Genomic DNA, 23,562 nt, shown 5'->3' with positions numbered 1-23,562 from the left:
ATTATGCCATCATGGACGGATTAAGAAACCACGGGCCCCTGGACATGTTGAAGGCCCCCCCTCCCTCCGCGAAAAAAAAATGCGTGCGCCCGCAAAACACGCACGCACACGCACACACAAACACAAACACAACCAATGTGTTGGATTTTACGGTTGAATTAGATACTTTGGCTATTGTATTGGGAAAGTAAACAGGTCAAAGTTTACTCTGTAACATCCATCTTCGGTGAGCTGTGCACTGCCCTGCTATTGTTTTGACATTACATGTGACAGAGCAACAGCCGAGTGATTATTTTCCAAATTGAAACTGATTAAGACCTACCTGAGGGGCAGCATGGGGCAGGAGAGGCTGAATGGGCTGGCTATCCTGTCCATTGAAAAATCAAATCATGCATCACCACTTTTATGTTTGAAAGGCATCGTTCGGCAGGTGTAGACTACTGTGCCTGCTTGTAGGTCTTGACTTTCAGATTCTGCGCCTAAACTAGCTATATCATATCGTCTCATCACATGATCAAATAGAGACTTGACATTGGACAACAAGATACATATTACCCAGCAATCATCATTGCATATCTGTATATGACAAAAATAACAAAGAAAATAAGAAATGATTCATTTAATTGAATCGGTTTTTTAATAGTTTCTATAGTGTATGTACGATAAGCATATCATTTTGTTATAAATTGCTACTGATGATTTCCCCCTAAAAATGATGAACACCATGACAGAGACAGGTTTGCTATTTTGAGGGCATATATAGCATAAGGTATCTCTGGTAGTCCCAAAAAAGTCATGCTTGATCACTGTCGCATTAAACTAGCTTTTTCTAACACAGCACAGGTACACTCAATTAAAGCCATTAGCAAATGAATAAAATACACCTTTTTCAACCACAAATAAGAGATACATAACAGCGACTTCACACAGAGGCTCTGGCCTAGGGGCCCCCTGAGCTCATGGGCCCCTGGGCCTGGGCCCGGTAGGCCCGTTCGTTAATCCATCCCTGTATGCCATAATTAGTATTTAATTGGAAATTCAGATTCCTGAATCAGGCGCCTGGCCAAAAGGCTCTTTGGAGAAAAGTCTAGCTCGCCTGACCTCTTGTTTCTCAGGTTTCGGAGCGGAAGCTGAGGGAGAAGCCTGAGGAGGAGCCTTGTCTTCACGAGCGGCTGATGAACGTGATTCGCACGACTGACCCGCAGGAACTTTTTTCATCGTGCAAGAGAAGGCGCCCCGTTCCAGGTATATGTGTTCACCTAGCACTCACTCGCATTGTTCAGCATTTGTGTGTGTGCCACTGTTCAGTGTGCTGACGACTCCCTCCGTGTCCTTTCAGATAGGGTCGAGTCACCAGCCCACCAGATTCCCTCACGGTGCATCGCACCATCGGTGTTTCATTATCAGGTTCAGAGTTCTTCTGTTTTCAAATGTATAATGTCTTTTGAATAATGTCTCTGTAGCTGAAATGAGGGTGAAAGTGTTGGACATGTAAGCTCAGCTCTTCATTATGCAGGATGGTCGAGTGCTTGCTGCGCATTTACAGAATGTCAGCTCTACAGGTGAGATTTTAAACTGATTGTTAACTTAAGCCATATCCTAATTGTTTGAATGTAAGTGCTGTTATGCATATATAAGGAAGTAAGTTAGAATAATGCAAGATTAAAAGGCAGAATGAAATCTGTAGTATCTGATTATTTTTATATATATATACAATCAGATACTACAGATTTAATTCTCCCTTTTAAACTTGCATTATTCTAACTTCCTTTGGCATCCGTTCTGTGAGGCGCATTGTGTTACTCCTGGTATGAAATGCGCCGTACACATAAAGTTTGAATTGAATTGATCCTTAGAATTCAGCCAACCTGCGTCCATCTCATGTTTACGACTGACCTCAGGCCTCACCATTACCAGGACAAAGCGGCGTGCCCTGTCTCTCGGGAGCTACCCAGACCTCAAGCGATCGGTAATCCAGCGTCATTGGCCGTCTCATGTTTGTGTGTTCTGAGGAGCTCTAGCCTGTAAGTCTCTCACAAGGTCCCGGCAGTCATTTTCAAATTGAATTTACATCTACAGAGGAGGGACAGTGCCATCGGCAGTGTTCCTGTGACCATTGCGATGTTCATGTATAGGCATCAGACAAAAATGAACGCGGAACTGAAGACTATTTATGTGAATAGCCCAGGCAAATGGCAGGTGAGCAAGTTAAAACTGCCCAGTGACAAATGTACCATGTAAATTGTCATTCATTGTAGTGGTCAATCTGTTTGGGGGGGTGTGTTTTTCTCAGGTGTGTTCCTGTTGCTTTAAGCGAAGTCAGTTTTTCACTTGGCATAACACCTGCTCCAGATGCACTAGGTAAAAACACACTCATACCTAATAAGACCCGTCGAAGTAATATCATGGTTTCTCATCTCCGATAATGCTTTGCACTACATTTCTAGGGTTGTGTGTCCTTCCTGCTGTGTAAAGGTCAGTAGGTTTTATTTTTTTATAAATCTCCATTCCTGTTCACATCCTACCATCTATCTATTTCCTCAACTATTCTTCAATGCAATTTCCTTAGATGCAAGTGCCCTACAATTGGTGCATGGACCTCCCAATTGCATTCTTCCGGAAGATAGTGCTGAGCCGAAGTGCTGAGGGAGACCATAGTCATTTCTGGAGGGAGCGCCTATCATGGGACTGCACAAAGTGAGTAATATGTGCTCTAAAACTTGCACTCACACATACATACATACATTCATTCATTCATTCACTCACTCTCTCTTTTAGATTGGTTCTGTTCCTCGCCCTCTTTCTCTTGTATGCACACAGTCACAGTGTTGTGTATTTCTCCCTCACACATGCACGTTTGTGTGTGCGTGTGCTTGTGCACACACACACACACACATAGACTGACAGACACATAGACTGACAGACACACTTCACACTCTTTCCCCTCATGCCATGCATAGGTAAGCAAACGGTGCAGAGCTAGGAGTAAGCTGTGTATAAAATGCTGTATCATGTGGTAGTCTGCACATATGTGCCTTACTACAGAACATTTGTAGTTTTGAATCCCCAAACAGAAATGTGAACTTTAATCTGTCTCTGCTTCAAAGAGTTCCTTTGGTTCTGGAGCCTCTGGTCCTTGGTTCTAGTTCCCAGCACAGTTTGGCTATGAGAGGCTGGCACAGCCAGGACATCTGCACAGAGTGCCAGTGCCTCCTGGAGGAAATATGTGACTCTGAGGCCTTTGTGAACCTTGTCTCAGGGACCCAAGAGATTTGATGGCGCTTGGCTTTGCTTCACTTTCTGAATGTGGGCACCTTTTCACTGAAAGGGATTCTAGTCATTAGGTGGCCAAACTTTATTATTTTGTGTGTAGTGGGTTTTTTTTTTTTTTTTTTTGTAATTAAATCTATACATTATTTTGTATGTGTTTTTTTATGTTCTGTGAAGCCTGTCGAAAGACCCTAGGAGTGCGGCTGCTTTTCGCATTAGTTTTCTCTTTTAGTGTTCTGATTTTGTTCCAAAACATTAGTTCTTGTTCTTAGTTGGTTGAGTGTTTGTTTTTTTTGTATATAGTTTTTAATTGACTTCAACTAATAAAAACATGGCTTTGTTTTACATATTTTGTGTGTGTTGATTTTTAGTCTGTACATTTTTATGTCTTTCAATGCATCACAATTAAAATGTTGGAAAGAACTACACCTTGTATAACACGACCATATATTGCAGAAGCTTTTCTCCATACTTCACATTGACTAAGAATTCAAAATGGCAAGTGAAAAGGAGCAAGGTATTCTAGGAGCACTGTCACTTGAAGGTATAGTTTGTGTTGTGTCTATATTTAACCATAGGCCCTTCTTCTGTGCTCTGGGCTTACATTTTAAGAGATGTTGTTTACTTGGCTACTGGTGTTCTGACAATCAAGGTTAAGGTCATTGAACATTGCTGGAGTCTTGCTTTGAAAAGCTGCTGTAAATATTGTTCACAGTTCTGGATAACTTCAGCTGGATTTAACCGGCATTGGAGCACCCAAGAGAGTCTCGCTGATCAGACTACACACGGAAGTGTAAGTTCAATAAGCTACGGTAGCCGTCAGGATGCAAATGCAGTTGAAGATTATTAAATGCAAATGTTAAATATTCTTATTTGAATCAAAAAGGCATACTTTTAAATAGCAGTGTTCAGATAGACATGCTTTTCATGATCATTCAGTTAAGTGGAAACTAAAATGCCAAAATAAGATGCATATACTGAAGAAAAAATTTGCATAGAAAAGAAAGAGTGACTGCATTTTTAGGAGCAGTCTTTACAGTAGACTTGGGATTTAAAGTAAAGTCTTCATTAGTTACATGAGATAAAGATGAATTCCTTTGGACCCAATACAAAGGGTATTATAAGTTGGAGGCATGTGTGCCGTTATAAGTTACATAACGTTGACGCCAATGATGTGTGTCAAACATGTATTGTTCTTGGACTAGGAATAGGGGGTAGGGAGGATTGGTACCTTCAGAAGGAAACCTCAGAAGGAAAGTCTGGTTGAGCGTGCAGTCGAGGTGACACTTGTAGCGCTGTCTACATTAGAGTCTCGTCATCTGCCAAATGGGGATGGGGGATACCAGGGTTACATGTTGGTGTAACTCATTTTAAAACATGGTCCCATATACAGACATACATAATTTACTAAACAATGAAGACTAGCGGCAAGCCCCTGTTATGCCGTTCAAACTGAAACGGACATGCGCAGTGAATGAAAAGAAGGACTTAGACTGACGACCAACTGTGGTCAGGCTCCATTCTGCCAACCTCTCTGATAACCGGCATCTTCTCTTTGGATACTTCATACGTGCTGCTTTTTATTGCAAATACTACACAATGAGTGGCGACCATGGTTATAAAGACTATCAGGTTAATCAGTACGTTGAAATGCCTTCGCTTAAGTGTGTGAAGTTACTCTCTTTAGTATTCATCCCTAAGTAGATACATATTAATATATTACATTTCATAATGTCAATTAATTGAAATACGAGGGGAAATACTGTAGAATTGATGGTTTCACGAATACTTAATAGTTATAATACTCTGTCCACCTTAACTTTATGAGCAAATACCTTGTGGCATATTGATAACAATTTTTGTCAAAGCCTATTTTATTTGCTATTTGGTCATGGGAACATCAAATGTTCATATTCATCTTTCTTTTCGCAGATGGACTCTGGTGCTCCGTATCAATGGTAAGTGTTGTCAGCAATTGTTTGTAGCGCAGAATGATGGTGTTCTTTTCGCTGCACTCTAAACCAGATCAGCATGTTAGTTTTTGAGGACGGAAATGGCGTCCCAGAGACTAAGTCCCTTCTCCTTCACCATCAGCCGTCTATTGTTCAAAAGAAGGCCTATTAAATCGTAGTTGTATTGTGTTATTCTTAAATATGGACAGCTTTTTTTGTAGACCTGTACGTTGTTTTCAACATGCAGGCATGTGTTTGGACGATGGGTTATGATAAAGGTGGGAATTTCATGCCGAAAGTAGCGAAATGGGGGTTGAGGACTTAGTCTCTGCGCCATTTTTCTTTTTCTCCACTCAGCTGCCTAAATGCCTAGCTCTGGAAGTAGAGCTTGCCGTGATATGGAGGCTAGAACGGTAACGGAGTCTGTTTGCAGGCAGTGATACCTTTTAATAGCATCATTATGCTACTTCAAAAAAGTAACGACATGAAGACTCCTGTAAGTTAGATTAAGTATTTAGCGGGTATCGGTTTGCAGTCAAATGAATATAACGATGTTATATATTAGTGGACTAATTAATCCGAATAATTATTATAGCAGTCTAATTTTGCATAACTGTGCAAGTTGCATTCGATTTTTTTGAATAACAGTGGAACCCGCGTCCTTACGAAGTTAAGCATTCAATTGCATCCAGGTGTAGCAAGACAATATTTCTCTTTTCCACCCCATAGTCACTGACTATTTGGATATGATACCGGTACACAAGTTTGAGGAATACTGGTTGTATTACATTGTCAAATTCCACCACACCTTAACAGTTATACTACAAGATGTGCCTTGCATACCATGGCCCCATGAAAAAAATGAAACACCTCATTCAATGTTCAACAGCAGTGGATGTACAGCCTATGATACTGCAGAGTATTTTGTTATTTAGAGAAGCATAGTATGTGACCTTTGTACCCAAAATCAGGATGACCTGTGCACTGTAATGTTTTGCACGGCGGCGTCATTCTTGCTCAGTTTGGGGTGGTTGTATCTGAATAGGGTCTGGCAGACACCCAGAGGCTGCAAGCTCAGGCAGGGGTTCTTGCTCCCTCTGTGTTTCAGGCTGATAACATGGAGATAAGGCCGCCTCCATCATTGAAAGTTGACTGTTAGACTTCCAAATGCTTCCTTTGCCTCACCCTGACCTTAGATTATCAAATACACAAACACACACACACACACACACACACACACACAGCCTCTCTCACACATTGGGGTCTTATGAGCTGTTTATATACTGGTGGATATGCGAATGATGGACAAAGAGACTAAAGTAGACAGATAGAAGTGACTAGACAGGAGCCTGGCTTGAATCAGATTGATAGAGCAGGAGCTCTAGGGCAATAGGTGAGAAGAGGGTATTTCTGCACCCTCTTTGTCCATTGTGGATTTCTAGCTTTCCTTTGTGTGGCTGCTAGCTCCTATTACAGTCCAGGCAAACTACAGGCCTCCTTTTGTTAGGTGCAGCACTGGCATCATTTCATCTCTGAGTATAGACAGTTCAGGTAGCATTCAGTCTCATTGCTTGATCCCTTTAAATTGGCAGGTCAGGTGTGTGTGACCCTACAAGTAGGTCTGCATCCTGTGTGAGGTCTGTGGCACTGTAGTGGTACTGCACTGGGTCAGCTTCAGGGAGTTACGCTGGATACAAGCGTGAGCCTGATAGATTGCACAAGCAAAAGGGTTAAGTGTTCATTTGTGCCTTGCAAGTTGTTTACCTCTTTTAAAGATTATCTTAATATTTGAGTGATGGGTGTGTAGCATCTCTCTTTAGAGTTTGTTAGAGGTTTTTTTGGATAATGTGGTGCCTGTTTTCTGATGGCATTAGTGTTGCCATATTTGGTACGAAAAAGCTGCATTTCCACAGTGAAATGAATCCAGACCTGGTCCAGGCACTAAGGACAACATGTTATGTCTTGAAGTTGGTTTGACTGGCATTTGAGATATTTTGAGAAGCATTCCTGCGTTTGCTACAGTAGCTGCGCTACGTTTCTCTGCCAGCCTGATCGTCCCTAGACAGTCCTGTTTCCCTGAGCATATTTGTTTACCTATCGTATCATAACACCACTCATAAGATACTATTTGACACGGTAGCTAGTAATAGATATGTTATTCATATGTACAACACAAGCATGGCATTTTATGTTTCTGATGAAGTAAAGGTGTGACAGGAATTTCATTTTATTTAGTACAATAAATGCATTTTCATAACCATGATAGTACACTAAATGTATCAATGAATTCTGTAAAATGTAGACAGCACTACATGTATATGACACTGAAGTGCATGACAATGTTCTTGAAACCTTTAGCGTTCAGTTTGGACCCAAACCAGAGAAAGTCTTTACCTGGAAGTATTCCTTGCACTTTTTCTGTACAGCAAACTATTCACAAACTCAGGGGCCCCCCATTTCCAAACTCTTTTCTGTTTGGATCAGTTCTTCAACACTACATTGTATGTGTTGGCCCCTTGAAGTCAGCGCAGTGATCCAAGTCGATGGATCGTTCGTCCTTCCACACAACGGCTCCTCTGCCTGTCATTAGTGGTTCTCATCCTAATCACAGACCCCTGCACTCACCTTAGCTGGGGATTTACATGGCTATTCTGCTTACCCCACCCGAGTTGCCTCGTCTGGGGACCAGAGAAAGTGGGGAAACTATACCATGTCGTAACAAAAAAAAAAAACTCTCAAATACTCAACTGATACTGTAAATTCAGATGGAGACCTTCAGATGAGACCTGGAGACCTGGAATATGGACTGTAGTTTATTTGCTGGTGTTTGTATTCTCTTAAGAGGAATTCAACTGCAACTCCAGATGTGGACATCACATCTGTGTGAATAAGCACGATAAATGCTTCCTACAGATCTCAAGTTGACCCTTTTTTGGTAAAATGTCACGTATCAGTGCCCCCAGTTTTATTGCTTTTCATAAAAAATAACAGAGAGCACTAGCTAAGAAGCAGAGCTCTTAAAACGCAGTCAGGCAGGCATGCGGTATGCATTCCGTCTCTTTCATAGTCAGTCTATGTGTGGGAAACACTGTAATGTTGATCCAGTGCATGTGGTGTGATGAGCATGTATGCACATGTGTGTGTCCAGTTATGTGCTTGCCTGAGTGAGTGGCGGAAGACTACATCCCATTGTTATCCCATTAGTCAGTTGCAGATGAGCCTTCAGGCCCAGTGGGCCATCTGAGGGTGTTTCTACAGCTCATGTGTGACGCCAGCGTTATGGTCACTGTCTCAGAGGCCCCATGTGTTTGGTGTAAAAATCTTGCTTTGTGTGAACGTCTATGTTGTTACAGCTTTATATTGCCATTTTTCGTTCCCTTTTATGGTTGGTGATCAATGGTCTGGATCATCAAGGGTTTTAACACAGAATTATGTTGTGCTATATTGATGGTATGTTGTTATGGTGCACGTTTGTTTTACAGTATGCATGTACAAATGGCTGACCTTAACATTTTTGTACATGAATATCGGATGATATTGTTCAGTGCCTTGTCATTTATTCAGCTTATTTAAGATCTGACATCTTAACCACTTCACACTGTGTCTCACCTCCCTTTGGATTGTGAGATCTAAGATCTAGCGTGAGATCTAACGTGACCCTGTGTGTCCTCTCCTGCAGACTCTCACAAACACAAGGACAAACACAGAGACAAGGAGCATAAACACAAAGACCACAAGAAAGACAGGGAGAGGGAGAAATCCAAGCACAGCAACAGGTACTGTACAAGCCCTCAAATCTCTCTCTCTCTTTCACTCTTCCCCCCACTCTCTCTCGCTCTCTCTTTCAATCCCCCCCTTCTCTCTCTCTCTCTCTCTTTCTTTCAATCTTTCCCCCTCTCTCTCTCGCTCTCTCTCTCTTTCAATCTTTCCCCCTCTCATTCTCTCCCTCTCTCTCTCTCTCTCTCTTTTTCCCCCTCTCCCTCCCTCTCTCTTTCTCTCTCTCTCTCTCTATTTTTCCCCCTCTCCCTCCCTCTCTCTTTCTCTCTCTCTCTCTCTGTATGTTCCAGACAGATCTGGCCCAGATCTGGGCCTTATTTAAACTGATCTTTAAAATGTACTGAAGGGTGCCTATTATCACACAAGGTATTTCTTGAATTTGTCATTGTATTTTATGAATTAAAAAGAAACAAAATGGCATCTGCCCTGTGTTTGTGTGGATGCTTGTTAGAACATATGGGCTCTGCTGGGTTCATGTTCTCTGTTAAAACGTCATTATAGAGTGAGTTGAACCATGCTGCTCAGGAAGTCTGGTTCTTTAACCTGGGGCTATGACAATGAATTCTGTCGACTCCTCCACAGTCTCCCCACCTCCGCCCCCCCCCCCCCCCCACTCTCTCCATCTTACCCCCTGCCTCGATACCCACCCCCCACTGAGCTGAAGACAGGCCTATTGTCACATCGCAGTTTTTAAACAACAACGCCTGGTTAAATGTAATGCTTTTCTCTCTGCCCACATTTGTAATTTCACGACGTTTGTAATGGAGTGGAACGTGTCTGATTATCATTAACTGTGGTGTGACATCTGTGAGGCCCTGCTTATGCTTATGCTAAGACTCTTATTATGCCATTTTATGCCAGTTCTTTTCTGTGACATCCCTTTTTCTTTTTCTGTTTTTTTTTTTTTACTGCAGTGATCACAGAGACCCTTCAGAGAAGAAGCACAGAGATAGAGACAGAGAGCGAGAGCGAGAAAAGAGAAGGTGAAGCCGAAAGATGACAGCCTGGAGAAGCACAAGGACAAAGAGAAGAGACGGGAGGAAAAGGTGAGCCTGGGACAGAAGTCCAACTCGGCCCGCCTGCTGTGACACAAACACTTAGCACTTGGTGTTCAGATTTCTTTCAGTCTGACCTCTAGCTTAATGCTTTGGAAGTTATCTTCATAAGGTGTGATCACACCAGCATGTTTCTCTAAGTCCTCTCCAGACTGGGTTTGACGTCCACCGGCATAGAGTTTCGTACAAATATAGAATTAAAATGTTGGTCAATGATAAAAATGACACAGATTATTAAAACGACAACACGTGTTCCATCTTTTTTCCCCGCAGATGAAGTCCCATAGTGCAGACGGCAAACACAAGAGGGAGAAGGAGAATGGATTTGCGAGGTGAGAACAGAATGACTCATCTCAGTTAGCAGAGGATTCTGGGACATTTCTGCTCTATCTGGGGGAGAATCTGGTGGCTGGATCTGTGACAGATCAGGGTTGGGTCTGATCCAGAATCCGTTGCTATATAGAACCAGGAGCGTTGCTAACGGACAGGCCTGACGTCCCTAGACCTGCCCACTGTGATGCTAGGCCCACCCAGTTACAATGCATCATGCAATTATTTAATGAAATATTATTTAGAGATAAAGAAAAATGTTCCGATTTTTTTTATTTGAATAATTTCTCAGAAGTTTACTGACATATGTGTTGCTCATTTAACAAGTTGGCTTGTCAGACATGTTGCGCCAGTGAGTGTCTAGGGTTAGGGTTAGCTATCTTGGTTAACTTTTGTGGGCTAGTAGGCTACACCACAGAGCTTTATTCGTTTTAAAATGTGTCTCTGTGCAGCACAGAAGTGATGGCTTATCAAAATGATATTATACAGCGGCTTACTTTAAAAAAGCACATTAACATGGGGGAGGAGAACCACTCTGCCTGCAGCTGGTGAGCTGTTGACCAGCTAATGCCGTCAGGTGCTTACACACCAGCCACCGAGAACAAATCCTGCTTTTCAATTCTGCGACACATCCTGTAAGCCCAGGTAGACAAATGTGTTTTTTGCCTGCCAATCATGGGAAATCAAATGTTGATTATGTGGGTGGTCTACTCTTAAGCGAAATTTATGCTACTCCGATTTCACGGAGTCGGACACAGGGAACGCCTCTCCGAACACAGGGAGCACCTCTCCGACTTTAACCGCTCTCTCCGAACCCGCTCCGAGCAGGCTGTCGTGCACCTACTAATTTTTCGAATTTCCCGTACGAGATTGCCGTACGAGGTTTGCTCGGAGAGGGCTCGGAGTAGCATAAATTTAGCTTTACACTAATTGTTGTTGCTGTGGAAGATTCTCCAACATTTTGACCATATATTTCCAGTGATGTAAATCTGCTAGTAGGCTATGCCTGTTGTCATGATGATGTGCATTCGCTTGTTGTGAAAGCAGGCCATGCGTTTCACCTCTGGTTAGACAAGTGCGCCTTCTGAATAGAGAGGGTTCGGTTTATGCTGTAAGCTGTGTTTCACCATGAATCCAGTTTCAGTGAAAACAAAGAACTGAAGACTGAACTGGCTTGAATATTGAGTCTGCTACACTGGCCTGGTGTGGAGGTCTAACCTGAGACTGCTTTCAGTTCAGATGTAGGCTATAATAGGTTGTGATGGAACATGAGTTAAAGTCTGGCCCGTTCACTTTTCCAGAGGCCCGCCCAAAAATACAATTATGGCTAGGCAACTGGTCTGTATTAAAGTAGAAGTGTTTCACTTGCATATTATTTGTAGTATTTGGTCGTATTTCTCCTCTCTGTACCACAGTCTGCATGGTACTGTCAGCCAAAGAAATCATAGTGCATCAGTGTTTAGTATTGATGTCCGTGCCTGGTTGAAAATGCCTCTGGTGGCTGAAGTGGGATGGATGGTGCTTGAATATTCCTTGGTACACTGTCACTGTCTTGGTACAACAACATCCTTTTCTAAATTCTAAGTTTTCTTAGCCAAAAAAAAAATCTAAATCAGCATCAACACATCATGCATCCTCCCCTCTCTCCTTAAAAGCAAGTCAGTGCAGATGTCTCTCTGATAATGTCGGATCAATTTGGATATCACAATGCCTCTAATTTGTTGCGAGTCTGTAAGGTCATTGAGCAAATCTCTGTCTTTACTTGTTAAATACCTCCTTTGGAGTAGGGTTAGGGTTAGGGCAACTCCCAAGTGACTTCCATCAGCACTTACTTTACCAGTAATTTGCTCTTTTATGAGTGTGGAGTGATTGCATTAGTAGCTCTCTGCCCCTTAATCACTGATGAAGCCACAGCCCACCAGTCCCCTTACAGGCCCTCATTATTCACTCAGACTTGCGGTATGCAAACTGCATGTCATTCACAAACAATTGTATCCAAAAATGTATCATTGCAGCTTCTTGTGAATTCAGCCCACATTTTCCGTCTTTTGTAACTCTAGTTTAGTTGGAGGAGCACATGTGCAAAGATAACATTGAACTAAGCCTTCATAGTGTCTCTCCATAGAACTCCTTAACTGAACTACGGATCTTCCAAACCTACATATGCTGATATCCATGCTGGTTTTGTAAGACTTGAATATCTCTTAAAATGGTCCTTGTGTAAATACATGTATTTAGACAATTATGTGATTATATTTAAGGGGTGCATGCTTAACGGGGTTATTTCGTCTCTCCAAAGCCCTCCGCGCATTAAAATGGAAACAGAGGACAATGGCTTCCACCACTCCCCCAAGCATGAGAAGTCAGTGAAGAGGCAGTATGATGATGGAGAGTAAGTGGCCTGGATCTGTGATGTATTTTCTACCTCTTCACTTTATTGTGTGTGCCCTAGAATCACTCGCCGTTGTCAAGAGTCGTCCTCTGCAAGGTTGTTATCAGAAATGCACTTTGATTTTTTTGGCAGGTGTCTCTCAGAAAGAAATGACTTAGTGGGTATCAAAAGTACATTTTATAACACCATGACACAATGACAGTCGTTTTGCTATGTGGGATATGGGTAAGACGTCTGTAGTATTGAAAAGGACCAGGGATGGCAGTATACATACTGTATTTGTTAGACGCTTAGCTTATTGACATATGTGATGATGTGACTGCTTTTCCTCTACAGGGCGGAATTTAAACCTAAAAAGGTCAAGGTGGAGGTTGAGAAAAAGGCAAAGAAGAGGAAACATGAGGACTATTATGAAGACGAGGAAGAGGAAGAGGCAAGTTGCACAAAATGGATCATCTCACAGTTGTCTGCCTCTCCCCTTCTCTGCCTGCTAATTAACTGTCTGCCCCTCAGGGTTCAGTTCTCACTCTGATTTGCGATTTTTAAAATTGGAAACTAAATTATACAACACGTACAATAGAAAAAATATTCAGTAGCACATAAACACAGTTAAAAAGGAATCCCATTCAATTAGATTCAGCCCTGTTTAGCTCTTTATATTTGCCTCAGTTTTGAACCTCCTGACCTCCAGGTTATCAGGACTTTAGGCAGAGGACAGGTCTTTTAAAAATCAACTTTAAGTGCCTTTTCTCCCCTGATATTTTGTAGGATGTTAAACCCAAAAAAAAGACGAAAGACAAGAAACAAGAGACAGCTGGTGGGAAAAAGAAGGTGAAGAAAGAGCCGGAGGAGAAATGGAAATGGTGAGCTCCTTCACAAAGCTGTTAAAGCTCCATGCTGATTTAATTCTCTGATTTTTTAACAATCACTTCATTTGCTTCTAGTCATTAATCAGACACTTTAATCACTTCATATTTGCAGTGCTTGCAGTGCTCAAGCTTAGATCCTATACAGTAGCATTGGTGTTCCAAGTATGGTGTCCAGTCAGTTGGTCGAGATAGTCTCTCTCTTTCTTAACCACTTCCCCCAACACTCGGCTCCAGGTGGGAGGAGGAGAGAGCCACAGACGGATCCAAATGGAGGTTTCTAGAACACAAAGGCCCCGTGTTTGCTCCTCCCTACGAACCTCTTCCCGGACATGTCAGATTTTATTACGACGGTAAGTTGTGGCCCCAAAAGAAGGCTGCCTTGGGTTTGACCTTGAAAGCGAGCCGTTTTCATTGGTGTGTTGAGACAACCCCCCTCCCCCCCCGGCCCATCTCTGTGTTGGTTCGAGTGTGTGCACCGGTGGGCTGCAAAGCCACGAGCTTAACGCCTATATCTTTTTCGTCCATCTCCACAGGGAAGCCTTTCAAGCTGGCCACCGCCGCGGAGGAGGTGGCCACATTCTTTGCCAAAATGCTCGATCATGAGTACACCACTAAAGACGTTTTCAGGAAGAACTTTTTCAAAGACTGGAAAAAGGTAATGACATTTGCAGCCCACCTGTTTCTCTCTGAGCCGTCTGTACTACTGTAGTAAATAGCATATCCTTACAATTTTGATACAAATAAGTTCTTATTCGATTTATTACTTAAACTACAAAACGTGACATTCGTGACGGGATTGACTGCTTTCCCTGCTTATCACAGGAAATGACGTCGGAGGAGAAGGCAAAGCTCACTGATCTGAACAAGTGTGACTTCAATGAGATGAATGAGTACTTTAAGGCTCAGTCAGAAGCCAGGAAGCAGATGACGAAAGACGAGAAACTGGTGAGCTTGGGAACGAGAACACTTTCCCCTAGGCAGGGCTCAACCTGTATGAGAGAAATTTAAGAATAAGGGAAACAAATACACACACACACACACACACACACACACACACACGTGGAAATATTCAAAAACTCATTCATGTCATTCATAATCAACTCAAAAACAGTCAATATTCTATTGTCTTTTTCCTGAGATGATATCAGACTAAATGGGCAGCGTTCTGGGTTATTGGTCGTATAAAATGCCCTAAAATAAAAAGGGGATAAAAAACAAGCTCTGTATATTTATAGAAAATCAAACTAGAGAACGAGAGGATCCTAGAGGAGTACGGCTTCTGCGTGATGGATAACCACCGCGAGCGCATCGGCAACTTCCGCATCGAGCCCCCGGGACTATTCCGTGGCCGCGGCAACCATCCCAAAATGGGGATGCTGAAGCGCCGCATCCGTCCACAGGATGTCATCATCAACTGCAGCAAGTGAGTGAGGATGCAAGGGCACTGACTCTGTGCCTACTTCAGTGGGGGACACTGGGGGCATTACTCCCCTAGCCAGTCATATAAAACATGTACTTACATAGTTACAACACAAGGGGGTGTTACATCTTCACATTGTTTATGCATCTTGAACAATGGAAGCGCTTGTAGCAGTGCCCTGTGTTGTTCTGGGTTAATCACGTCAAATACCATGACTGCAGGGTTTCTGTTCTTCGGGGGTGTTCGGCTACTAGGTCTCCTGAATTGTTTGTGGTCAGGGAGGAGGTTGTGAAATTGATTTATGCAGAACACTTATCTTCACAAATCATTTAGCAAAGCCCTCTATCTCCTCAAATTATGATGCTGTCTCAACGTCTCTTATCAGTGATGTCAAGGACTACTCTGAGTGTTTTTAGCCATAGGACTTTTATTATGAATGTACATGTTGCCACTGATGCATTCCTGTTGCTTGTAAACAATGGCATGGCCTGCACAGGACTGGCCCGTTGCTGTTTTTCTCATCACTTTTTCTTGGTTTTGGTCCAAAGAATGGAGGGACTTTACCCTCCATTGTGTAGCAATGAAGTGTGGGAATTCCACTCCCTGATCTGATTTGGGGGTAATAATTTGTCGAAGCACTATATAATTACGGGACTGAAAATGTCAAAAGCATTTCCCAAGGCGCTGTGTTTGTAATCCATATCAACAGCAGAGGGTGTGACATAATCAATAACTAATACCGATTCGAAAACCAAAATATGTCCCCAAACATTAAGTTGTTTGTAATATAACAAGCATTATGTCCTAAGTTTACCCCTTCTCTTTGTTCCCTTACTCTCTCTTTCCTGCCCTCCCTCCATCCTTCCCTTTTCTTTCCTCAGGGACTCCAAACACCCCAAGCCGCCTCACGGCAGTAAGTGGAAGGACGTTCGTTTTGACAACAAGGTGACGTGGCTGGCTTCTTGGACAGAGAACATCCAGGGCTCCATCAAATACATTATGCTCAACCCCAGCTCCAGGATCAAGGTGAGGAGGCCATGAGATGAAATTAAATGAGATGAGATGAGATGAGAAGTTTCTCAGAGTGAGAACGTTTGCTTTCTGTTGCCTTAGTGATGTGATAGGCTCCACATGCGTCCGCTTATGCACAGTGATGTCTGTAATGGGTTGTGTTATGATTCAGCAATATGACACTCGTGTTCCTGCGGTTGGGAAAGGATATCATCACGACTGCGTTCCATCTGTAGGCATGAGACCAGATGCCTCGCTACATGTTCATTTGTACATTCCCCCTACTCCATTTTCTCTCTTTCCTCGCTCAAAAACTGTCAAATGTGTCATTATAAAATTTGCGGCTTGCCATTCTGCTCTCTCACTTTGAAAGAATGGAATGTCGGAACGTTGTACTACACAACGGTTAGAGTAGATGAAACGCGGAGTGATTACTAGCGGTGAACAGTCTTGAGTGAGATTGTTCCAGGATATCCTCCCTCATGGAATGCATCTTGTCCAATCAAAAATGTATAAATCGTTCGACCGGATCTAACTGCTGTATAAAATCGTAGTGGTTATGACGTAACTAATTGCTTAGAGAGACAGAGAGGGAGAGAGGAAGAGAGAGGAGGGCGAGAGGAATGAAGGTGCAAAGGAAAGGAGAGAGCTGGAGGAAGAGAGAACAGTTAGAGGGGAAGACAAATGGAGAGAGAAGCAGTCACCAGAGAGAAATGTCACTGAAACCGATATATGACGTGGAGTAAACAGACTCGTTCATTAGTGTTGTAACCTTGGCTAATGTTTGTGTTTGGTGGTGCAGGGTGAGAAGGACTGGCAGAAGTACGAGACGGCGCGGCGGTTGAAGAGCTGTGTGGAGCGCCTCCGGACCCAGTACCGCGAGGACTGGAAGTCCAAAGAGATGAGGATCCGACAGCGGGCCGTGGCTCTCTATTTCATCGACAAGGTGGGGAACCCGGATGGTGCCGTCCTCGGTTCTGATCCAGTACACTTTGTCAAATTCAGACCCCTAGCTGTCCATTCAGTGTGTATACTTAAAAAACACCTCCGCTGTTTGACAGCGCTGCTGCTGTCAGTGACTTGGCCTGTACCATAAACAATTCGGTTCACTCAAAACCGCTGTATCAGGAGCATAGAAGGGAGGGGTGTAATTCGATTGGCTGCTGAGCTCATAAATCAACAACCTTTTGCCAGAATCATAGACTCTACCTTGAATATATATCTGATCACTTAGAAAGTGGTTATAACTTAAGGTTGACATCTGGCTTGAATTACAATAGCATGCCGTTGTTATTTAAATCGCTGCCTTTGAGTGAGATTGTTCCAGGATATCCTCCCTCCCTATATATCTGATCACTTAGAAAGTGGATATAACTTAAGGTTGACATCTGGCTTGAATTACAATAGCATGCCGTTGTTATTTAAATCGCTGCCTTTGTTTCCTGGGGATTTGAACACACATTGTTAGTTATTGCTGCTGCCAGTTTTAGTCAGCATTTCCTCATAAAGCACTAACTGTCCCCAGCTTCACACGGCCCACACACAGAGTACTCACATAGCGGGCGATACTGTGGGAACAGCGCAGCATCCAGTGTATTGATAATTGATTAGCACTGTTGCCGGATCAGCGCCAAATCAGGTCAGCTGCTGCTGGTTAGCTCCAGCCCAGTTCTGGAGGGAGTCCAACAGGAGCGGAAACAGAGTCCATTGGCAGCGCGCCGTGTGGTGACAATAACAAAATGTGCACATCTAATGGGTTAGACAGACAAAAAAAACAAATGACCAAAAGTCAAGACTACCGTGTGGTCTGTCTTTAGCATTGCGCTGAAGAAGTGAGCATGTGTGGCTACTTAAACGTTTTTTTTCTGCTTTCGAGGCGTTTATGGTTCCAAATTCAATCGTTGGGGATCATGATTGACAACCACTGCCACAGAGCGCAACCATACAATTCCACTGTTTGTTCCGCTGTTTGGGCTCACTCTCACCCATCTCACCCTCTGACTATTGTTCCCCTCCCCCCCAACACACACACACACACACACACACACACACACACACACACACACACACAGCTGGCCCTGAGAGCAGGCAATGAGAAGGAGGATGGCGAGACGGCCGACACGGTGGGCTGCTGCTCGCTGCGTGTGGAGCACATCAAGGTTTACGCCGAGCTGGACGGCCAGGAGTACGTGGTGGAGTTCGACTTCCTGGGGAAGGACTCCATCCGCTACTACAACAAGATCCCTGTGGAGAAGAGGGTGAGTGGAGGGGGGGCGGAGAGGGAGAGGGTGGGTTGGGGTGCGGGGAGAGGCAGAGGGAGAGGGAGAAGAAGTGGATGGGGTGGAGGGAGAGGGTGGGGGAGGAAAAGGGTGGGAAGAGAGAGAGAGAGATGGTAAAAGAGATAGAGAGAAAGGGTAGAATGATGCCTATCTTTGGAAGAGAAAATGAGAGAGAGAGAATGACAGAGAGGGTGGAGTAAGTGTCTCTTTGAGTGAAGATTTCTGCTGGAGCAAGGAGTGGGAGAGCTGTTTGGGATGTCAAAAGCACTGCACTTAAAAAAGCAACCATGGGATGCTGTCTACCTAAAATAATTATTTTATACACGCAGTCGACTAGAAGTTTGGAGTTCTGTTTAGTTTGGGGAGTAAACTGTTGTTAATTCAGTTCAAATATTTGAGATCTGTTGAGGAGTGGACATGTGTGGAAGAGACACTGTCATTATTACAGTCAGTGTTCTACTCATGCTACCATGACGACGATTGGATCCGGTGGGGGGTGGGGGTCGTTTAGGCGCTTGAGGAATGCACAGTGTGTGTGTGAGTGTGTGTGTGTGTGTGTGTGTGTGTGTGTGTGTGTGTGTGTGTGTGTGTCTGTGTGTGGAGAGAGAGATTCTGGGGAGGATGTTTGCACAGACAGGTGATCCTGGCCCTAAAGGCCTTCCGTCAGCTTTGCCTTTGGGGAGATCTGTTTCCTGCTATTACTTGCACACAGGCACACACTCATACACACACAAGCAGACACGTACACACCACACACTCATGCATACACACCAGGCACGCAGACACAAACATACAGGTGTCCACTCACAAACACACATACACACACACACACACACGCACACACACACGCACGCACGCACGCACACATGTCCATGCCAGACACACAAACACTAACACAAACACACACACACACAAATGTCTTTAAACAGATATATACACTCTTTGCCTGAAGGAGTTAGACTGACGGCTGATGACACATGCTGACTAGCCCCATGCTTCCAGCCCATGATTGTAGGGTTATTTCATCACCGGGGTATTTTCTTCCACAGAAATAGTCCAGTGGTTTAAATTGCATCGTTACATACACTCTAGGGCGGATTAAGCATCTTGTGAAAGGGCACAACACAATACTGTAAAAGGTTAACACTGGGGGCTTCAATGGTCTGTACTTCATTGCCATCATCAAGAAAATAATAAAATACAAATACTGCCCTAGAGGTTTCATTCGACACCCTACCCTTAAAGTGAAATGGCACCCTCTTGTGGTTAGAAAGGTATATTACCACAACACCAACCTAATGTTTGTTGTTTCAGTTTGCAATGTACATTTTGCATAACCACAGTAATAGCATTGGCTGTCAGTGTTTCATTTTGTATCTGTGATTATGTTATTTATTACAGGTATTTAAAAACCTTCAACTTTTTCTGGAGAACAAGCAGCCTGAAGATGACCTCTTCGACAGGCTCAATGTATGTAACTCACCTTTTCCTTTTCAAACTGCTGGATCATCACCACAGTTTTATGCTTCTCGCTTTCATTTTCTAACAGTCTTATCGGAGTGGTGTTTGACTGGCATTTTTCTCCTAGACCTCCATCCTGAACAAGCACCTGCAGGAGCTGATGGACGGGCTGACGGCCAAAGTGTTCCGTACCTACAACGCCTCCATCACCCTCCAGCAGCAGCTGAAGGAGCTCACCTGCGGTGAGTGCCTGAACACTTCATCCAAATTCCTCCACAAGGCCTTATTCACTGACCAGTGTCGTTCATTGTGGCTTTGCAGATTGGTTTGAATATTGTTTGAATTAAAGTAAAGAACTACTTTTATGGACTGTAATTTAGTGTGTGTTGCTCTCAGAGGGGGGAAAAAAAACGATTTCCCCACTTCTCTTTGATTGGCTGTGCTGGCCCAAGATAAGCTTTTCCTCATGTCAAGCCACTTGTTATTTATATAGCACAATTAAGAAGGAACAATGGAAGTTTTGCCAAAGTGCTGATCAGCACAGAATAAGCCAGATAATGTTTGATAAATGGTGCAACATTATGGGCCTTGAAAGTTTTGATCAGCCGCTTTGACTCTTTGCCGCTTCTCAGCCGATGACAACGATCCAGCTAAGATCCTTTCCTACAACCGAGCCAACAGAGCTGTTGCTTTACTGTGTAACCACCAGAGGGCGCCACCTAAGACCTTTGAGAAAACCATGCAAAACCTTCAGACCAAAGTAAGACCCTGACTGTGTTCATCACTCTGTCTGTGTCTTCTCAGGCCCACAGTCATGTCTTAAGTAATTGCCATTATGTAATAATTGACAATGAATTAAATAAATGTAAGGAAATAAATAATGATATCTGGAGTGTCTTCCTCCACCCAGATTGATGAAAAGAAGAAACAGCTCTCATCTACCAAGAAGGAGTTTAAGGCAGCCAAGGCAGATGCAAAGTCTCTTCATGATGACAAAAGCAGAAAGTAAGCACTTATTTGGTCTCACTCCAAGCCTTCGGAGTCAGGCTGGACCTTAAGCTTGACCTGCAGAGTTTATATTACAGTGAATAATCAGTAAATATGACCCTTAATGTCATAAATAAATATAGGCACACAGAAGAAGAACATATTAAGGATAAAGAATACATACATGAATCAAAATATACAGCAAGAATACATCCATGATTATATTTAAATACAAATATATGTGAAAACTGTGTAAATACTCAGTTGCAACATGGTCACCAGTGAGCTTTATCATTGTATCACCAGAGAAGAATCATGCGTGCCTTTGAGACCATATTCCTTACATCTAGTTATAAACAGAGAGTGAAGTACCAAGCGACTCGTATGTCTGTGAGAGTGGCTCATTTACAGGCTTAACCCTGTCCACCTCCATTTTGCTTGCTTCCCAGAGCCGTGGAAACCAAGAAGAAGGCTGTGCAGAGGATAGAGGAGCAGCTGATGAAGCTGGAGGTGCAGGCCACGGACCGCGAGGAGAACAAGCAGATCGCCCTCGGCACCTCCAAGCTCAACTACCTGGACCCGCGCATCTCCGTAGCCTGGTAAGTTTAAAGGGGTGACATAGAGAGACTCTTTATCCTTAGCACCTCCAAGCTCAACTACCTGGACCCCCGCATCTCTGTAGCCTGGTAAAGGGGTGACATAGAGAGATTGTATATCCCTAGCACCTCCAAGCTCAACTACCTGGACTCCTGCAATCTCTGTAGCCTGGTGGGGTTATAGAGTGAGGGGAGAGAGACTGTTTATACTGGGCAAGTTGAACTCATGGCTCCCTGCATCTCTAGTAGGTTTAAAGTCAGGGCAGGGAGAGGCTGTTTATCTTGGGCTCAGCTACAGGGCCCCTGCGGCTTTGTAGCCTTGTAGGTTTAAAGGGGTGGCTGGGAGAGAAACTGTTTATGGAGAAGCAGAGACCTAGGTACACTGGAAGATAATGAAGCCTATGTTGAATTGATTGGATCTAATCACTGTGGGACACTGAAATTTAGACAACTATCAAGCGCGTTGCTCATCTTCAGTACTGGTTCAGCTGAAATTGAACCAACAATTAAACTGCTAATGGAAGGAGTTGGAGTCCTTTTTTCGTGACAAAACATTGGTGCAACAGTGCCTGATTTGGACAGGCCCGGAGGGAGGAAGTGCTCTTTTCGCTGTGTGAGCTGGGTACAACAGCTGCCAGAAAGCAAAAGCACGACAGAGCGAAAGAGAGAGAGAGAGAAGAGAGGAAAATATGTGAGTAGGAACAATGGGGTTTGTTTGTGTGCCAGAAACTATCCCGGGCTGGCGGAGTCCCCCCGTCCCCCTGCCCTCCTGCTCCCCATCCCCCTGCCCTCCTGCCGCCCGTCCCCTGCCGTCCTCTGCCCCGCACTTGTTTAATGTGTGGAGGGGATGGTGAGCTAGAAGCCTTGGGGTTGGAGAGAGGGCCACTCGGTGAGCTCGCCTGCCTGCCCTGTCCTCGCGGCTCTGTCCGTCACCTCAGACACTATTTTGGGAAAGCCCCCTCACACCCAGATAGACACAGAGACACACACTCACACACACACACACACACAGGAGGAAGTTCATGATCTGCCCTGTAGCCAGGCTTGTACTCTCCTCGTGCGAAACATCCCTTTTGGTTGTTTTTGTTTTTGTGTTGAGAGTAACATGGAAGTCTTCCTCTTGCATGTTCCCGCCTTTTGTAACATGTGGGTGGGAGCAATTAGGTAATCCTTTGTGCTGTTTGGGATTGTCTCACTGTGTGTATGTGTGTTTGCAAGCATGTGTGTGTGTGTGTGAGAGAGAGAGAGAGAGAGCGTGTGTGAAAGACAGAGAGAAAGAGATAGAAAGGGAGAAAAAAAAGAGAGTAATAGGGGCTAATATGTTTTGAATTTGACCTTCTCTGTGTCACTTGCAGGTGTAAGAAGTATAACATCCCCTTGGAGAAGGTCTACAACAAAACCCAACGTGAGAAGTTTGCTTGGGCCATCGACATGGCAGAAGACGACTTTGAATTTTAAAGCTCTCTCTCTCTCTCTCTCTCTCTCTCTCTCTCTCTGACTGTGTCTTTCCCTCATTCTTATCTGTTTTTTAAAACCTCAAGTCCTTGCATTCAATCTAATTGCAGAAATGTACATTTTTAGCGTTAATGATTTCACCATGTGTGTGTCTTCACAAGAAAAGAATGGGTGTGTGTTGGGGGGGGGGGCATGGGAAAACTGGGAGGGGTCAGTTAGGTAAAGAGCAGAAAAAAACTACAAAGGATTCACTGAGACCACCCTCTTTACAGTTCAGCGAGGATCAACATAACTTTATTTGCCCCGGAGGGGAAGTATCTGCCTAAATGACTGATTTAGTGATACCAGGTGACTTGTCTGCTATCAAGCTTTTAATGATGCACAGCTATTATGTTGCTGTATAATTTATGAGCCTTTCACACCTTCTGAAGCTACTCTGTGTTGTCGTCTTGCTGTACCATCAGATGAACTCTATATTTTTCATAGAAAAGTGAAAAAATAACAAGTGACAATAACTCCTTAAAAGACTGCACCCACACGCCTTTGGTCTGTGAGAGAGCGCTTGGTCAGAGCCGTGTGTGTGTGGCGGCTGCGAGGATCCTCTGTGGCCAGAGTGTGAGCTGGGGACTGGGTAGCTCGGCCACAGGCCTGAATGGTGGGGAGAGTAAGAGAAGGCAATGGAACTTGGCCGTGTGACAAGCAGACTGA

The 23,562-nt window shown here is 43.8% G+C and overlaps 2 protein-coding genes across 2 annotated transcripts; both read left to right on the top strand.

The window, feature by feature from the left end:
- The first annotated feature begins 1,281 nt into the window (after positions 1–1,281).
- Positions 1,282–3,615, top strand: LOC122131770 (protein spire homolog 1-like). Its single transcript, XM_042706438.1, has 8 exons — positions 1,282–1,407; positions 1,517–1,562; positions 1,902–1,969; positions 2,080–2,199; positions 2,294–2,361; positions 2,448–2,475; positions 2,570–2,697; positions 3,108–3,615. The coding sequence occupies exons 4-8, from the start codon at positions 2,122–2,124 to the stop codon at positions 3,274–3,276; spliced, it is 471 nt and encodes a 156-aa protein (XP_042562372.1). The 5' UTR covers positions 1,282–1,407; positions 1,517–1,562; positions 1,902–1,969; positions 2,080–2,121; the 3' UTR covers positions 3,277–3,615.
- A 6,338-nt stretch (positions 3,616–9,953) lies between these two features.
- Positions 9,954–23,235, top strand: LOC122131769 (DNA topoisomerase 1-like). Its single transcript, XM_042706437.1, has 18 exons — positions 9,954–10,045; positions 10,328–10,386; positions 12,684–12,776; positions 13,113–13,209; positions 13,545–13,639; positions 13,880–13,995; positions 14,179–14,300; positions 14,468–14,590; positions 14,881–15,068; positions 15,947–16,091; positions 16,879–17,022; positions 18,149–18,334; positions 19,757–19,825; positions 19,944–20,058; positions 20,449–20,576; positions 20,727–20,821; positions 21,253–21,402; positions 22,755–23,235. The coding sequence occupies exons 2-18, from the start codon at positions 10,328–10,330 to the stop codon at positions 22,855–22,857; spliced, it is 2,028 nt and encodes a 675-aa protein (XP_042562371.1). The 5' UTR covers positions 9,954–10,045; the 3' UTR covers positions 22,858–23,235.
- Positions 23,236–23,562: the final 327 nt, after the last annotated feature.

The sequence above is a fragment of the Clupea harengus genome, unplaced genomic scaffold, assembly GCF_900700415.2.
Source record: "Clupea harengus unplaced genomic scaffold, Ch_v2.0.2, whole genome shotgun sequence".
NCBI lineage: Eukaryota > Metazoa > Chordata > Actinopteri > Clupeiformes > Clupeidae > Clupea > Clupea harengus.
The sequence above is the reverse complement of the archived record's forward strand: the minus strand, read 5'-3'. Positions and strand labels throughout refer to the sequence as shown.

Bases quoted from the DNA above. Each gene is read 5' to 3' on its own strand.
- LOC122131770 (XM_042706438.1), top strand. From the start codon at position 2,122: ATGTTCATGTATAGGCATCAGACAAAAATGAACGCGGAACTGAAGACT. The intron at 2,362-2,447 runs GTAAAAACACAC...CTACATTTCTAG, and splicing joins ACCTGCTCCAGATGCACTAG to GGTTGTGTGTCCTTCCTGCT. The intron at 2,476-2,569 runs GTCAGTAGGTTT...CAATTTCCTTAG, and splicing joins GTCCTTCCTGCTGTGTAAAG to ATGCAAGTGCCCTACAATTG.
- LOC122131769 (XM_042706437.1), top strand. From the start codon at position 10,328: ATGAAGTCCCATAGTGCAGACGGCAAACACAAGAGGGAGAAGGAGAAT. The intron at 15,069-15,946 runs GTGAGTGAGGAT...TTCTTTCCTCAG, and splicing joins GTCATCATCAACTGCAGCAA to GGACTCCAAACACCCCAAGC. The intron at 20,577-20,726 runs GTAAGACCCTGA...TCCTCCACCCAG, and splicing joins TGCAAAACCTTCAGACCAAA to ATTGATGAAAAGAAGAAACA.